The sequence below is a fragment of the Lepisosteus oculatus genome, chromosome 6, assembly GCF_040954835.1.
Source record: "Lepisosteus oculatus isolate fLepOcu1 chromosome 6, fLepOcu1.hap2, whole genome shotgun sequence".
NCBI lineage: Eukaryota > Metazoa > Chordata > Actinopteri > Semionotiformes > Lepisosteidae > Lepisosteus > Lepisosteus oculatus.
Genome location: NC_090701.1, coordinates 30,537,019 through 30,555,803, shown reverse-complemented (window position 1 = coordinate 30,555,803; position 18,785 = coordinate 30,537,019). Strand labels below are relative to the sequence as shown.

Below are 18,785 nucleotides of genomic sequence, written 5' to 3'. Positions count from 1 at the left end.
ATGTCTTATACTGTATGTTACAGCTACAGTACTGTATAATGTCATGAACTCACTTTGACACATATCCATGAATCCATACCCTTCTCAACTTACAAATCGAGTCAAATAGCCATTTAGTATAATGTATTAATCAATCTGTGGCTTGCTGTAATTACATTTTATTTTTAAAGTTTAAGAATTAATTCCTTTCACTGTTTTTTGGAGCTTGACTAATAATATTTGCACCTAATACACCAGGGCCAGCCTACTACTTTTCCTATTGCTAACAGCATTACAATAACATCCATTACTGTACTCCAGGACATGATTATAAAAGGACAGTTTACTTTAAATTACTTAAAAATGTTAAAATATAGAGAGACCAAATATTCACCACACCAAACCACTGTGGAATAATTGTTTATCCATTTAATAAAATGCAATACATTAGATCAAGTTGTTAAAATTATCAATTAGCATGCTTACTTAAATTCATCAAAGGTCAATATATTTTGGGAAATGTTTTTAAGCAAATATCCTATAACTAATAACTATAACTGTTACATTTGTATGGTTATAATTTCTGATGCATATTTAATAGAAGTGAATATATACTCTATTCTTTTCATGGTGAAACGTATCAATAAAAGTCTTGGGTGTATTTTGAAATGTTAGTGTCAAAAACATTTCTGGATGTCTCTTGATCAGTTCCACTTGAAAAGTTGAGATCTAAGGTATGCCGCTAGCCGACCATAACTTCGATTACCCAAACATCAGCACAGAATCCGCTGAGCGCCACCGACAGTATGCATTGAACTAAGAATGTAGCCATTCCTAGTTCAATATACTGTATATTCTGCTTTATGATCTGCTTACTGTGAAATATTTCATTTTGATTATTAAATTTAATACATTTTAATTTAAAGCAACAGAATAGGAGCATCAGAGCCATGACCTACTCAGATCATCTCTTTGAAAACATAGGATATTTGACACATTTTGTGCTGATCTATCAAAAGACCAATGATTTGAGCTCAATATAAACATGAACTGATACAGTACCATGTGGTATATTAATAGATAGGCGTATTTCCATTTCTTTAGAATGACAATTTCTCTGCCTTGTTTTATTACCATCGGACACCAATGACAACGTCTCAGATCTGACTAGCTTTCTTTGGGGTTTCTGTGGGTTTCCTAGTGTAAAATAATTTGTGCATTTATCACTTCGGTCAAAATGTTTAGAATTATATTAAATTGAAAACTTCAAACCTCTTGTCCAACAGTACAAAAAGACAAAAGAAAATGCAGAACATGAGAATATTCCTTTCCAAGTTCTTCTAAAAGGGTAATAAACACATTATAGGAACAAGTAATAGGTTTATTCCATGCTGAAAAAAAGAAGAAAGAGAACACAACGTTTCGGCCGTGGAGCCTTCTTCAGGTGTGTCACACACCTGAAGAAGGCTCCACGGCCGAAACGTTGTGTTCTCTTTCTTCTTTTTTTCAGCATGGAATAAACCTATTACTTGTTCCTTTGCAGCCTACGCATGCTGACGCAGCTACCCACCTGAACTATAAACACATTATATCCTCATATAGGAATACAACTATTTGATGTACAGTATTGGGTGTTCAAGTACTTGAATCAAGGAAAGTGAATCATGGAAAATGTATGCATTCCTGCAAAAGCTTTCCTTTGTAAGAGAAGGACTTCAGCATTCAGAAAATATCATTTGCAACACATTCTCTCAGTTCTTTTGGTTTTGATCAACAACCACTGGCAAATGATTTAACTAAAATTTTGCCAAAAGTCTGTTGTGTTAAAAAATAGGAAAAGTTTAATGTAATAGCTTTTGACTCACTTTTGTGAATTTCTTTAAATTCACAAATATGCCAGCACCATTATTTGTATGGATTGCTTTACAACCCTCAGTTCAAAATAAGCGTAAACCAGCAACAAGTCCAGTTGGTTGACTTTCTACATTTCTAGTCCCTATCAATCCATGTCCTGGAGTACTGTACATTCATTATAACCAATAGCCACGATGATTTGTTTTAAAGCACTTGTTATTTAATTAATCTCTGCATTGTATTATTTTATTTCAGTCACTTCATCCTTCTTTTCATCATGTCTATTCCAGGAATTTCCAGAGAACCCAACCAGCCCTGGTGTCACGCCTAATCATGTCCCCAGGTAGCGATCCCCATTAATAATAGTGACTCGTCCCACTTTCTCTCTTTACTCTGATACACCACAAACCATCTCATATGTTACACCCTAACTAACTAACACTTTCAATTCAAGCTGGTTTGGTGGGTCTGTCTTTTATAACTTTCACAGTCTTCTCTTATTATAGCATAAATGAGGGAAGAATTGAAGTGAGTAGCACATATAGAGTTTGTACTGTGTGTGGTTTCAAATAAGTAATGGTGATTTGTTGCCTTTTTCAACCTTTTGTTTTTGCTGTTAAGGTGACATACACCTTCTCTCTCATAATTTCTTTCTGTGAAAATGAAGCACCTATTAACTTCAGTCTATATGTGTTTAACCTTTTTATAAATATATAATGGTTGAAGAAAAAAATATTTTCAATCATGTCTAATGACATTTTGTCATTAAAGATAAAAATAAATTGCTGAAAAACCCTCTGCAGCTGTAAACTGAAATACAATGTAAAATCTGAGCTACAGTATAGAATAATTTAGTAATTTAAAATTAGGGATTTCATTAGAGAACAAATACAGTTTGCAATTTAATAACTTGTTTAAACTCCTTGTTTAAATACATGGAAGCTTAGAATAAAGATTTGCTTTCCTTTTCAGGTTATTGAACCTCTGGAAGGAATTAAAGCCATTTCTTTAAGAGACAAATACAGTTCAAAGCAATGACACAGTTAATGTTTTATTATTATTAAATAGATCAATAAACAATTTTAAGGCTAACTTTAAGAATGACTTCATGTACTTTCTTGTCACTTATTTGCATGTATCACCAAATATAAATATGGAAATATTTGTAGCTTATAAGAACTAAAAAATGCCCAGAAATCAACAGGGAAAGAGGATACATCATCAGTGGTGTACCGGTTTTTAAGCTATCTCATATAGCTTCATGCAGCTATACTTAAGTTATAGTTATTTTACTCATGGTTGTCTTAACACATTGTAATTGTTATAGTGCTGAAGTGAAAACATTTGAGACATAGCTAAGAGCTTACCTATAGGGAAAATGTAGTGTTTTAGAGACATTTATCTGATCTGTCAAAAACAGAAACATGCCCCCTAACCTATCTTAGCTCACTGTCAATCTATTTGCTAATTTAATCTAAAAAACTCAGAAAATCTAAGAAACCAACACACTTGTTCCTGAAGTATCTCAATGAATTAGATTTAACTTTGTGACTTGGCAACCATGAAAGCATGAGTCACTCTATGTATCTTCTTATTTTTTCTAAATTAAATTTTGCCAAATTGAAAAAGTTGGAACACAATTTAAACAGTATTATAAAAACGCCGCAGGTTATCTTCTGCTGTGGAGGATGTCATTGATGAAATTATTATTTTTTTGTACAGAATGATTCCAAGAGATTTTCCACACCTCTCTAGGGTGTTTAAATACATAGGTCCACAGATTCTTTCATACATATATCCTTCCATAGATACAGGAATAATTAATGATAAGGTGGTACACATGAATTTTCCACATAGCATCCAAACCTGTTTAGACACCTGTTTCTGACACCCATGAATCTGGTGGGGTAGAATTCTGTGTCCCTAAAGTAACATTTACAAGGCACATCACTTTCTGGCTAGGTGAAGGTCTCCACTTCCACTTGCCACTGTTTCCACACCACCCTAGTGGTCACACTAACACTGTGCTATGTGGTCAGTGGGAGCCTCTGTACCAGTGGAGAACTGGTCTATGTGTCTTCTCCGCAGTAATGGCCTTTATTTCACTAAAAGCACCTTCTCTGTTATCAACTCAATCAGTAGACCCATCTGGAAGAGAAAGTGAAGATTGACAATAAACAGATCATACTTATGGGCCAGTGAAAACACATGTGCTACTGTTTTCAATCTCACTTGCACCTTCAGCTGTTGGCTGCCAGCACAAGCAGAGCTTCAAATTGGTTTCCTCCACATTGAATTACCATTTCATAGACAACTTAGCAAGCTTTCTGGTCTGACAAATGAGATTGCAGAGCTTTCCCCAATGACGTATAGGATGTGTAATGCAAGTAGTTAACCTTGCTGATGAGCCAACATGTTCTGTAATACGGAAGTACCATGGGGATAGGTGATTCACATTGACTTACCCTTTTTATGATCCCCACAATCAGCATTTCCCAATTGCTCTCTTCTCCATTTGCAGCATTAATGCTTCAGATGCTTCACTCCCACCTCTGGAGCTGCAGGCACATGCATGCTTTTCTGGATCAGAGGTGCAAACTCACTCTCTACTTCCAAAGCCACTCTGAATCTCCACACTAAAGATTTATTTTTTTCCATTTTACAAGCATTTTACATTGCTTCTGTTTACTCCTGCTACATTCTTACAGCCCCACAAGACTGCGCGGCTCAGTGAGAGCCATATGGTGATGTAAGATGCCTGGAGTCAATTCTCTTTTGTAAGCTTCAAGGCTCAGCTTCTCACACAGAGATGGATGAATTCTCATAAATATCAGCCCATCCCTGGGCCTGGTCCAACACCTTGCAGTAACTTGCCATCTTTTTTTTTAATTTACAGGTGACTTCCGAATGGAAGTTTTCTGTTGCTCAGTGCTGTTCTTCAGAGCACCCAGAAATGTTTTCTGTGATTTGGGCGTGGGTCATTGCCAGAGTCCTTTCATTCCCTCAAGGGGAAGCATGGTTCCTATACAAAGTTGCTACATTTGGCAGCTCTGTTGATGCACTTTCTCCCCAGATGAGTCCAATCTGCTTTCTCTTCTGCATCTTTGCTTACTTTATGCTCAGTAAATTATTCTTTCTCACCCTTCTTTTGTGGCCATGTATACAGTAGGTACTTAAGGTGGTCTGGATCAACATACTGTCCATTTTTGATGCCAACGTGGTCACACTAATAATTTAGGACTTCAGGTAGTAAAGAGGGCATTAGAACAGATGCACACAGTGACAAAGGTCCCAATTTAAGGCTCTTAAGCATCAATTGCAGCAGAATGCTATGTTGTCCGCACCTGAAATTGCATTGCTCAGCACACTTATGCACTCAGCACACGTATGTACTTGTAATTCGCTAGCACATATTTTCCCAATCTCTCAAATAATCCCATTTCTCTTGAAAAAACTTTGATGAGACCATCTACAATATTCTGGGTGTATAACTGCTCTCACCACTCTTGCAACCCTGCTATAATCCTAACATTTTGTTTGCGTTTTTTACTGCTTCCCCCACATTGTCTAGAAAATGTAAATGATTTGTCAGTTTGTCAGTTTTTTTTCATTAGTAGCTGCTTCTAGCTCCATTTCCAATTTTGTATTCATAGTTTGTATTTTGTACTTCCTGAATGCAAAATCCTGTACTTGTCTATATTAAATGCCATCTTCCAAATGTTTGCCAGTCTTGAATTGTATCTAAACCCTATTGAATGCCATATGTTGTTTCTGCAGTGTTTGCATCTAGCTACACCAGAATTTAGATAAATTAGGAAGAGCAGTGGACCTAGGACAGTTTCCTGTGGAACTCCACTAATTACATTACATAACTGAAAGAACTCACCATCCTTTTTATGGATAGGCATTAACTTAGCAATTTTCCAGACCACCCCAACTTGAGCCACTTTTGAAAGAGTTGTGTCAATGGCTTATAAATGACATCTTGTGTTACAATTCGTACCAATGGCCAAGGGGATGTACAGTATTAGTCTAGAATGTATCTGAAACACTTCTGCCTCTTCTGTAATGATACTATTTAATAGAAAACTTTGTCCTTACGCTGCCTGGGTTTTTGACTGCTTTCATTTAGTACATCAGCAATGTCCCCTTCATTATCTAGACATTTCCCTTTTTTGTCCCAAATATTTTTGTCTATAGATTGTGTTGTTATCTCTTGATTTGCTCCCCGAAATTGTTCCTCCCTTAACACTGACAGTCCTTTTGCGACTCAGATCTACCAATCTATCTCTCCAGATACATGCTTCCCTTTAGTGGCACCGCCGCTCAGTTCAAGTCTCCACATCATCCTCGATTTTCCTCTAATGTCTTAAATTTCCCTAAAGGATTCCTCAACAAATTTGGGGGGATTTGTATCACCTTTGTGTGGCTCTCCATGGAGGCCAGCTCCAGAAGTGATGCTTGCCCTTTCTCATTCAGAAGGTGTAGCCTAGTTATCACTTGATCACTCCAAACGGATGATCTTCAGACCAACGTCCCCTGAACTGTGGTCAACTTGGCATAATTTTTTAATTTAAAGTATTTAACTGTCAATCATTTTTTCCCTTGGGTCTTTCATATCTCACTTTTCGTTCATTCTTCTATCCTTGTTGATAGATAATAACTTAATAATAGTTCTGTCAAGACCATTGCTTCCCACATGCTTCTTTTGAGAGACCTGACAAGTCTCGCCCCCACAGCTAGGATGTGATACTCTCAACCAGTTGAGTTAAACAATTAAGCAAATTTATCCATGCTATATTATTATTATTATTATTATTATTATTATTATTATTATTATTATTATTATTATTATTGTTGATGTGAATTATGTTTGTGCCATTTAAATAGCTGAAAACTTTACTGGTGCAATTCAGCATTTCAGTCCACAACATTGCAGTTTCAAGCTGCCTCTTGTTGTACTTAACCATGGTGCTTTTCTCAGATTCATGGACAAAAAATAATAAGTTACAGTAGAGTATATACTGTAGATGGGTACAAATTAAGTTGTCACATTTGCAGTATTTGTGGATTGCATTATTTTTCCTTTGACATGAATACTGCTACAATAGAAAGGCCCATATGCATTGAAGCCATTTGCTACATTTTCAACGTAAGCACGATAATGTGAAGAACTAGTTAAAACAATTCTATGCTTTGATCAATGCTACATTGTTTACTCTGGCAACACCTGTTGTTTTGCATGTAACAGTAGGAGTTAAAAGATGCTGATAGTGTAGCAGAGGTTACTTTGAATTTACACATTTATATTTGTTCACACTCACTCCAGAAAAGGTTGCACGTTACTGAATGATCATGGATAGATGGCTCACCTCTGACAGATCATTGACAGATAAGAGTTGCTCTTTAGAGATGGGATTGGTTTTGAAAAGGCCACAATGCAAGAGTAATATATTTTTGTTGCTTGAAGAGCTGTATATCAAAATATTATACTCTATATTACCATTAATCTGAAGTGCTAGAATGTTACACCCAAGAAAACAAATCCTGTAGGAGAGTAAACTTTATTTTCTAAACACACACATTCTGTAATACATAACACAGCTTGCAGCGAATGCTTAATTATAATCTAAATGATGAAAGTTGTAAGTAGTTACTAAAGCAAGGGAATATTAATTATTCAGGGTTTAAATTATTATGTAGAATTTTAAAATATTTTTTGCAATGCACAAATTCCTCTAACAAATTGAAAACACAACTACTGTAAAATGGAGAAGAAGATTATCTATATTTCATAGAATGTTTATTGAAATGTCTATTTAAAGCCAAATCTGGAGCCTATCAAAGTTCAAAAAGATAACAGTCTGTATGTATAGAAGGAAAGGATCAAATTTAAAACAGATAAAAAGGGTGTAATTACCTTTTAAATTTTACCAAAATTTAAGTGTGTCTCAACTGTTGAATTGTTTCATAAAAAAATACTTCATGCAGTATATGATCCCTCAAATAGCACTTTTCTCATTTTGAAAAATAACACACTTATATTTCCATGTGATTACAACTTCATGTTCTACGGCTCCTCAAAATATTTACTCTCATATTATGGGACTAGTTCGTTTTATTCAAGTTGCATTTCTGAAGCTGGAAATTATTTTGCAGTAAACAGTTTTACTTAAATGTGTTTATAGGGCTTTGTAACTTCAAATAATGCATTATACAGTATGTCTTATTTCTTGTTCTTTTGCAGTTGTATTTACTGTATATGGGCTCCATTCTGGAGTCATTGCTGTTAAGTCGCCTTGGGAGGAGATTTCTATGGCCTTTCTTGATAATGCTTTCTAGTGCTCTGTGGTGTTGTAGCTCCCCCTGGCGAGAAGAAAGAAATAATAAAACGGGTCTTCAGCTTTCATCAATACTGTACATGCATATACATACAGTATATGTGTAGTCCTGCGAATGGTCCTAATGAAACACAACTGAAATAGAAGACATTTATTGACTCATTTAAAAAAGCATGATGCTGAGGGTAGAATTTACCATCATTTTACTCAAATAATTTTCATTAAAAAATGCACATCCATTTTATCACTGAAAACCATACTGTAGGCTTTGTTATTGTCCTTATTTATGAACAAATAAGATCCCAGAGTATAAACGAGACCCCATAATTTTGACCACCAGTCCAAAAGTATTAAATACTGTATGTTTATGGAACAAAATAAAATTATATCACATTAGAATACTAATCTCTAACTGATTTGTCTTGTAATTATGGACTGTAGCTACAATAAAATAAAGACAAAAAAAACAGCAGTGATAATTAAGATTAACATTAAAAGAGTACTAAAAATAGTAACATTCTAAGCAAAACAGAAAGCTACGAGGTACTTCTGTAAATATTTTTAAATCAAATGCATATTCAAACCTAAGAGGATTCAACGTGAGTGTGCAACATTCAGGATGTTGTCGCTTCCAGTTTGTAAAAATTCATAAATGAGCAGTCCATATATTTCCAAATGCATTAAACCCAAATTACTCTTCATTTGAAATGCATTAGAAGGAAATGTTAATCCCTGAGTTGTTATTTTATTTCAGAAAACCGTTGAAGCTTTAGAGCTCTTATTTCTTTGATAGTTATATGAATGCTATATTACACATGCATTCTTTCTGACAGTCCTATTTATCTGTTCAAAACACTGTGGAAACCAGCTCCAATGTCTTCTGAATGTATTCATACCCCAGTGAAATAGAAACAAAAAACAACACATAAGAAAAAGATTTTCAGACTGAATAATGTGTCACTTTGGAAGATATAATAAAAATGTCAAAATGTAATCATAGAAGCATGGCAGAGATCAAAGTTATATTTGTCATGAATAATGTACAGTGCCTTGCAAAAGTATTCACCCCCCTTGGACTTTTTCACATTTTATTGTGTTACAGCATGTAACCATGATGTATTTAACTGAGAATTTTTGCCACTCATCAATACAAAGTACTCTGTAATGTCAAAGTGAAAACAAAATCCAGACATTTTACTAAATTAATTAAAAATAAACAACAGAAAATAATTGAATGGGTAAATGTTCACCCCCCCCCCCCCCCCCCCAGGGTTAATACTTGGTAGGACCACCTTTGGCAGCAATTACAGCTGTGAGTCTCTTTGGGTAAGTATCGGCGTGGCACATCTTGACACTGGAATTTTTGCCTATTCTTCTTGGTAAAATTGCTCAAGCTTCAAGTTGGATGGGGACCATTTGTGAACAGCAACTTTTTAAGTCATTCCACTTATGCCATACTTATGCATTCACTTATTTTCTGTTTTTTAATTTCAATTAATTTAGTAAAATGTCTGGATTTTTTTCACTTTGACAGTAGAGAGAACTTTGTGTTGATGAGTGGCAAAAATTCTCAGTTAAATACATCATGGCTACATGCTGTAACACAAAACAATGTGAAAAGGTCCAAGGGGGGTGAATACTTTTGCAAGGCACTGTAAGTCCAGAAAATACTACACATTGTACCATTTTTTGGACAACAAACAGGGAAAGATTACACTTCAGAAAAATGATTGCTCATGTGATTAATACTCATTCAATTTTATTCAAAGAATGTTTTCTAAACTTAATTTGGCCTCTCCACAGTTTTTTGAAAACGAAGCAAGTGTAAGGCCAAATTCCATCATAGGGAAAAAAAACTTTTTTAAAATGACCCCTGTAAGTAATTAGATACCACCCATTTTCTTAACAGGGATGCATAAAGCAGACTAAATTATACTCCCATCACGCAGCTACAAAAAGCCACAAAAGCCATGGTCTAAAAAGTCTATTTAATGGAATTCATATTGGGTTTTTTTTAAAGTAGAATGTTAATTTTCTTAAGCACATTAAAAGGGGCCAAGGAACGAGCTAAAAAGGATCTTACTTACGGGCATTTTGTACTTTACTCACAAACTGTTAAAATTACCATGATATATCTTTTTGACTAAGTAAAATCAAAAGCAAAAGATAAGTTGTTCCTCCAGATAAAGTTCATTTTTTGTAGATATTGACATGGAACCTGTGACTGATGACATCACTAGATGCATTACTTTGTGATGTCATCACAGGTCTGCATGCAATGTGTCCACAAAAATTGGGCTTCATCTGCAGAATCAGCAGCTAAAATCTGCTGTGGAAATCTCCTGAACAATTAATCCCAGATATTGAATTGAACTCATGTTATAACAATCCACTGACATAACTTTCCCCAACTTTAGCAATCACTAATACCCACTCTGAAAAACATTGCTATACAAATTTCATTTTAGTTTACTATTCCATAGCAAACAGTAAAAGTCACTAGTCTAAAAAAACAAACTTCTTTTTTCTCTTCCCTTTTTACCTTCCTGTCCTCCACATTTTCTCATTTTCATCTTTCCCTTAAAAAATCCTCTTGCATTCCTTTTTCACTCTGATTTTAATATGTTCTCTCTCTTCTCTTGTGCAACTCTCTGTACTCCAAATGATTAAATCTCCCTTCTCTCTGTTTATTGTCCTGTCCTCCTCACTGCTCCCATTTTCCATGCCTGTGTTTCCTGTTGTGGTACATTTATATGTCTACAACTGGATTTTTCCTGTAAATTTACACTCTTTCTCGTATTTTTTCTTCATTGCATTTTTTAAAATCATTTACCAATATCTTTTCATTCATTTTTACATTTCTTCTCTTTCCTGTGCTTTTACATTTCTATTTGTTTCTTTCTCATTTCCTCTTTCTCTCTTGTTTGGAACACCATCTTCAATTTTTTTTTTTCTGTGCCCTACCTGTTTTCCTGTTCTCTGTTCATGTTTTCCACCTCAACCCCCTACATAATGTCTATAAATGTCCCTTGTTTTTAATTTGCTGTTTTTCCTCCATTCTTCTTCCCAAACCCTGAATTTTAACATCCTGTCCCTCACCCCTAACCCAAATCCCCCTTCCCCGTTCATGTTTTGCAGAGTACCTGTGACACACTCAGGAGTCACTCGGACAGTCTCGGATTCACGCCGAACATGCTACCTCGTCACCCGACTTTAGGCAACTTTGAGGAGTTTGCTTGTTGACAACAAACCGCTGGGGGGAGGGAAATTGGTGTTGGCAGTAAACTGTGACAATAACTGTTATAAATACACATATATAATAAAAAAATAAATAAAAACTACAGTGAAAAGAATAATATTCGGAGAATAGAAAAGAGTAACAATGCCTGAAAGAAATATAATCACTTATCAAAATTACACAAACTTCCAAAACAGAACTCAGGTTGAACTGACATCTCCAGGCATCCAAACTCTGTACGTACTGTATGTGTTGTTTTTAATCCTGTTACATAAGAATTCCCACACATCAGGAGCCTACTATGATATCTGTGAAGAGCTGTGAGTCCACATTCTACTGCGCTGGAAAATGTACCATCAAGACTTCCATGAACCAGATACAGCTTCACTACTCTCTTCCTGAGAACCCAGAAAGAGCAAAAGAGAAACAACTATGGACAAAAGAATGGGCAATAAATTCCCATCAGAACTTTTTCAGGATTCTGGACCAATCTGCAAGGCTGAAGAAAATACTGCATAGGCAATGAAAATCTTCGCATTTGGCAGAAAGCACTATGGGAACAGTTAAACTGCATCTGGGAAGCAAAAGTCATAAAAATGAATAAATGAATTGACTACCACTAATCTGATATTAGTGTATCCATGTCATGCTAAAGCAATGGCTCAATAGGACAATAACCTGTAAATGTCTCCTGTGGTTATATTGAGACTGGAAATGTGAAGGAGAAAAAGTCCCTCACTGCAATGTCAACATCCTCACCATGGATTGTGCGAAGCAGAATTCTCACAATTTGCTGCTTGAGATATGAATTCTAATGTTTTCTGAAAGTAGTATAAAGATATATTTGGTAGTACTGAGGTATCATCTCAGCTCATGTTTACAGTAACTGTAGATTTGAGGTTTTATTAGTCCAGCTACACACCACAGATGAATACTGAAATATGTATAAATCAATCAAAAGGGAATAAGTCACAAAGAAAAACGATTTGAAGGGTCATAAGCAAAGTTGTCTGTTTGTTTGTCCCATATACTAACAAGGGGATGTCAAGGGAGGTGAGGGAAAGACACAAAATTTAAATGTCATTAGTAGCTGATGCTGAAAATTTGATTTACAAAACTCATTTTCACAAATGGTCAGGGCTGAAGGAATTAATCTGACTGTGTTTCAGTGGTTTGGGGGTTATAACCAATCTAAGAAGTTGCAATCTGTCTGGGGAAAGATCAGAACTGAAAAGAAGCATACAAAGAGAGAGTTAACAATTACTTTTTATATGTGGTCAGTTAATTATTACATGATAATTATTAAATTACTATGTTATATTATTAACTTTTCCATTTTAGGGGAATTGCCTTCAGATACCAAAGGAAGACTAATCTACTTTAAACCTCAGGTTACACCATTTTTTCAGTTACACTAATGAATCCAATTATTCACAAGACTATTTATGTAAGAAATGCAAGACAAGTACCAAGGGATTGAAAACTTACCTGCAAAATAGGTTATCTAAAGTTTTATGACAGAGAAAAAAATATTATTTATCCACATATAAAAAACTGAAGGCCTCAGATGAGTTTAAATAAATACAACAAGGACATGAATAAAATTTGACTGTAACTGAATCAAAACAAAAATCTACTGCCCCTATCTAATTTTTAATGTACTTGAAAAAGACTGACCTCTACTCTTTTCTTATAAAATTTCCATTATGGGTTGGTTCCTAGAGAATGTTGCTAGGATACAACACATCATCTGAGAGTGTCCAAAGCGTATTTGATGTAGATAAAATTTGATTTTTTCCCAAACGGTTTATGCAGCACAACATTAGAATCTGTCTTGGAACATTATGGTGAAGTCTCTAACTTAAACATTTGAAAAAAAATCCCAGAAGCCTGTTCTAGATGGTCTAAGAAATCTGATGGTTAGTCTGGTCTGTACAGTATTAGGGTCAAGTGGAAATTCTTGTACCTCTGATTTTTTTTCATGTAAATCTTCTAACCACGTCCTTTAATTGGTTTTGCCATGGAGTTCATTTGAATCTCTGTAGCAACCCTTTATTTTGATGAAAATAAATGATATTCTTGTTGGGACAGATTCATCTTTATCGTCTGGTATAGGCAGTTTCAGTAAAAATAATGTAAGATTCCTAAGTAATTCCCATCTATGAGTATTTGTTTTGGACACCAAGAATCAAAATGGCAAGATTTTTGAACATCCCTCAAACATATCTTCTCATTTTGATGTTAAGCTCTTCTCAGTTTGGAATTGACATTGCAAGTAAAAAGCACTGGAAATGAATGGTCTCCTGCAATTACAATGCAACTTTTTCCAAAATGATCTGCTTCAGCTGGGATGGGGGTGACAAAGGTCAATGCATATAGTCTTGTAAGTCTGACAAGTGCGCCTCTGTTATGCCTCTGCTGGGATTTGATCACTGCTTGCAGGCTCAGAGCAAACACAAACTACTTCTGAGAAAGCAGAGATCTCTGCTGAGCTGAAAGCCTAGGTCTTTCACCACAGGAGAATACTACACTGTTTCAAGCAGTGTCATCACTTCTGTAACATGCTCAGTGCACTGAGCCCTGTTAAGTCCTGATAACAGCCTTCATTTCCCCAGGCTTTCTGTGTTCATAATGTGTGGTGCTTTTTCTGAACAGATGCATAGTTGATGACCCCTCATCTGTTCTTTACAAAGAAATACTGTATATTACTTATGTTGCACTTCATTGCTGAAAGTGATAAAATAATTATCTGTTGTTTTGTTAGCGCACAATACGGACCATTAACAAATGTTTAACTAGAAAAGAGACATGTACTGCAGAGACCAGAGGGTCTATGCCATTCTGTGATTTTTCACTGGTAGACCAACTTTCTCTAAACATTCAAATGCCACACATTGGCCACTGAGGTGTTAAATATTCCAACCTATCACTGTGAAAATGGGAAAAGCCAACAGGTGACATCTTGTGGATATTACTATTAGAAGTATGCATGCCATGAGCAGTGACAAGTCCTGTAAAGAAAATGAATCAATTTGATTGTTAACTGTGTTGACAAATCCTGCTGATGTGTAGTCTTATATTGTACAGGAGGTAGAAGTCCCTGTTCAGCACATAACATTGTAAATACTAAACAATAAGCCTATATACTTGTTTTGTAAGATGTTCTAAAAACAAAAAAAAAGAAAAAGAACAAAAGAAATTATGCCTGTCAATGGTGACTTGTGCACAAAGTTAATAAGAAACATTACATTGAGATGGAATCATTCTGCTTGTCATGCTGTATTCTTATGTTATTGAGTCAAGAAGTAGAGCAAATGTTTCTCTGACATGGTTAGAGATCTCTGAAAGATACAATTTACAGTACAAGCAGAACAAAGAGAAAATCAGTTATGTGCATGCCAGAAATTAAAATGTAACTTTATTCAACTTGTTTGCAGGCATGAGGTACTGTCAATGAAGCACTGAACCTCCAGTATGAGGCTGTGACGCCTGAGAGGTGTTAAAAGACGGGCTTTTCAAAGTTGGGATGAACAGTCTGCCTACACTACCCCTGTCCCCAATGAGCGGTCACTAGGTTCATAAATGCGAGATAAAAAGAAAAATACACGCAATTGGCAATCCAGATCAAGTGAGTGTCACAAAAAAAAAAATTGATTCTTTTTTTAAATGAAATTCGTCCAAACTGTTGAGACAATGACTGTAAGTGTACATTTTGTCATCTAAAATGCCGGCAGGTGACAGACCAGTTTGTGCAAATCACTAGCCATTCAGCCCAGAAGACGTTATGCAGTAATGTTGTTATAATGCAGTATTTTGGATATAGGTCCTTGTAATTCTTTCATACAGAAAAATCATAACGGGGGTTTCACTGCTATGTTAATGATTAAGAGAAAGGTTCAATGCATTGCAATGGTGGTACTTAACTGCTCTTTTGTACGATTCATCCTCTGAGTCACTTTATTAGTAGATCTTGGAGGGCTTGAACTCTCCATCTTACACATGTCTGATGACTCAGTGAGACTTAAAAAAAAACAATTACAAAAAGCAAAGAAAAATGACAAACCAGAGGCCTGAAAAAAATAAGGCACTAAAGCTGTTTATTATCTTTTGCCTCAATCTATTTTGTGCAGTCATCTTTCAAGATACCAGGAAATCATATATTTATTAATTTCAGTACATTGTTTTAGGTTTATCATCAAACTAAAATCTAAGGGAGTTTTGTGAGGCCTCAGTGAGTCCTTGGTATTAACCTTATGAAGTGAAATAATGAAGTGAAAATAATTGTTTAACCTTAATACAAAAGGGTGCAAAATTTTTTGTGCAGTGAATGAGTAGAACACAAAAAAACTCTCTGCCAAAATATGCATTTAGAAAAATACTAGCTTAAGTAGTCAATACTGTATCTGAAGGAACATTAAAATGTAATTTCTGCCTTTTGTAACACATATGTTGTTTTTTTGTTATTGAGCTTGGAAACCCAAAATGATGTTTCTTTACTTTTAAAAAAGTTCAATATGATCCCAGAACATGCTTCTATTATTCTACTTATTTGTCTATGTCTGGATGTCTGACAATTAGTTAATATATATTTTTTATGATGAGAAATACAACATTTGTAGAAATGTGCATTTGACAAAGTAGTAATAAGAAACGCTGGTAGTGATTGAGGTGATACCTGATAATACTAGAGAATGTCTTATGTTAATTGAACCAGCTATAAATCGTTATGCTTTCAAAGCACAGAAGGTGTTGTATTTCTTAACATAAAACCCATAAGATTAAAGAAAAATTGCATGTCTGCTTACCAAAAAGTAACTGAAGTAAGTAGTGTGTGAAGTAACCAGTACAACATCTCCAATGTAACCCATTCAACTAATGAACTTTTGTGTGCAGTTAATCATTGCTTTTATGATCTTTTGTTCTTATGTGGTTAGCCTTACAAGTCACTTTAACTTTAGATGATTCTGTGACACATTGCATTTCAATGCTTTGATGCATAGTTCATGTTTTTTTAGTCACCAAGAATATATTTATTCCACACAAGCAAAGTTTGTGTTTATTCTGTGTATAATTTCCAGGCACATAATAATAGAGTGAGCATGTGTGAAATAAAAACACATCTTTCTGAAGGTAATCAATTTCTGAATATGAAAAACAAATGTTGGAAATGACATTTTTGTTTTTTAAACAAGGACCAGATTCATCATGAATAATACTTTGAATTTGAAATGTAGAAATCATTATATCAATTGTATCAAAAAGGTATCTGCAAATATGTTAATTCTATTTTTACATTTTTATTTGCTATGCAACATCAGTTTTGTCCAGATATTATTATCATTATATTGTTTTGAAGCTTATTTTGAGAACAAGGAAGCACATTTTATTTTGTTTGTGGTTGATATACTTATGTTACAGCAAGTGGACTCCTAGTCATAATATATTTTTGGTGACAAGAAACTGCAAAACTTGAGTTCCAGAGGACATAGCATTCAATATACAGGAAATTAGGACATAAATCTCAGGAGTACAGACCAGTTTCTGAATATCTCAGCTGGTACTTTTCAGACTACACTTTTTTTTGTCTTTGTATGTGGCATCAAAGTCTCTCATTGCAGAATAAAATCATTTATCTCCTTAAACCCCTTGAACGTATTACAGGACAGCATGAGCCAGGACAGAGAATTCTGGGACAATAAGCAAATTTCCAAAAAGATGGCCAATTGCTTCAGCAACACACTTTTATCATGAATAAAATTGAAAGAAACAAGAACAAAACAATGAATGTAAATTTAAAGCAATTGTTTTTAAACTTATCTCAGCCTAATATTAGTGCATAGATCTATCATAATCTAGTCAATAGTAGTCTCTTCTTCCAGCTGAAAGTGCACTGTGCTGTTGTGTTCCTCTCCTTCTCTGCCCTTCCTGCATGCTCACTGCGTGCTCCCAATGTCTCATGTACTTCTGTGTTTACCCTGCAGTGTTCAAGTACATATTCAGTATATATCTATCAGTAATGTACTTTGAAGCCAGATGAACTAAATTCCAAGTCAAGTGAGAGATAATCTGTGCAGATATTGCTCCACACTGAGAACGAAATCTAAAAATGTACATACATGATCATATCTGTAGACCTGTAGTCTTTTATTGTATAATTCAAGAACATTAAAAGCATAATTGTACACAAAATAAAACTTCAATGTGTAACTCATACATTCTTGTGATTTTAATTATAATCATACCAAAAGCTTTATATACTATACAGTATATGCTTTTTTAGCAATTGTCACAATAAAAGAAAACAATTGAAAGGCACATTCATCAGGTTCGAACTTGAACAGGTGTGAAGAAAATGTCACTTTGAATATTGAACTCCTGAAGCACTTGCCCAGTGACCTGCATTTACGTAGATTTAGGGGTTTTCTGCTTTTGCACTGTCAAAAGGTCACTGAGCTGCTAGGTCATTGCTTTTATTGTGAAGCAAAAACAAAACAATGCTGGGAGAGCACCACCAAACATGTGAAGTGAGCCCAATTTATTTAATTGTGCCTTTTATACACATTGTCAGTTCCTTTTATGTTTCACACTCCTGGACCTAATGAAAGGAAGCGGTGTCTAATACTGGACACTTTTAATTTGTTCTTCTCCAGGACCTGTAGTACAACTGGGAAACATAATATTATTTTACAGCACAGATCTGCTTCTGTTGAACATGACTTGTCATTGCGCTGTATATTATTTTACATATTTCTTGTACATGACGATTGCTTTTGATGGCCTTTTTAGCAGAGGTCTTTGGGTTGTCTTTCATTGCCATTAGAACCTACAGTATTACTACCAGTGTAATAATACTGTAGATTTCCAGTTTAATTTGAAGACTGAAAGCAACAATCTTTGTCTTTCTACATGGATGGAAGATCTTTTGCATTGTGTGGTAGAGCATTTTGAGACTTTTTTGTGCATTAGGGTACAATATATACGAAATAATTGATTACAAATCATGGAAAGAAGGTACAGTAACTACTGTACAAGACTGTACCTAAAGTACAATGCAAAGCCTACTGAAGAGCAGAGCTTACAGTGCCTCTGCATGATAAAAACAAAATGTGACAAGACAGACATTTATTTTATATCAAACACAATGCAAATGATGTAAGGAAATACTGAATGCAGCCATGTTATGTTCTTAAATATGTATTTGTATGCCCTCTTACATCTAGCTTATATGATGACTGATACCTGAGGGGTGGGATTTCTTTCATCTGGCTCTATTTACTGTATAAATATATTCCGTAAATAACTATCTGCATATTTTGTGAATGAGCTAAGAGCCAACGTGTTATTTAAATAAATAAAAAATCTCTCACTCATGT

General features: G+C 34.9%; 1 protein-coding gene across 3 annotated transcripts in view; it reads left to right on the top strand.

Annotated features, from left to right (window-relative positions):
- The window catches only part of LOC102682177 (acid-sensing ion channel 1C-like), a 432,898-nt gene extending 414,116 nt beyond the window's left edge, over positions 1-18,782 (top strand). For 2 of the 3 annotated variants that reach the window (XM_069191196.1, XM_069191195.1), the window contains exons 10-11: positions 2,124-2,176; positions 11,313-18,782. In XM_069191196.1, the coding sequence (XP_069047297.1) occupies positions 2,124-2,176; positions 11,313-11,391 (132 nt within the window). In that variant the 3' untranslated portion in view covers positions 11,392-18,782. The remainder of the gene's footprint in view (positions 1-2,123; positions 2,177-11,312) is intronic. The other variant, XM_069191197.1, reaches the window with a different exon arrangement.
- Positions 18,783-18,785: the final 3 nt, after the last annotated feature.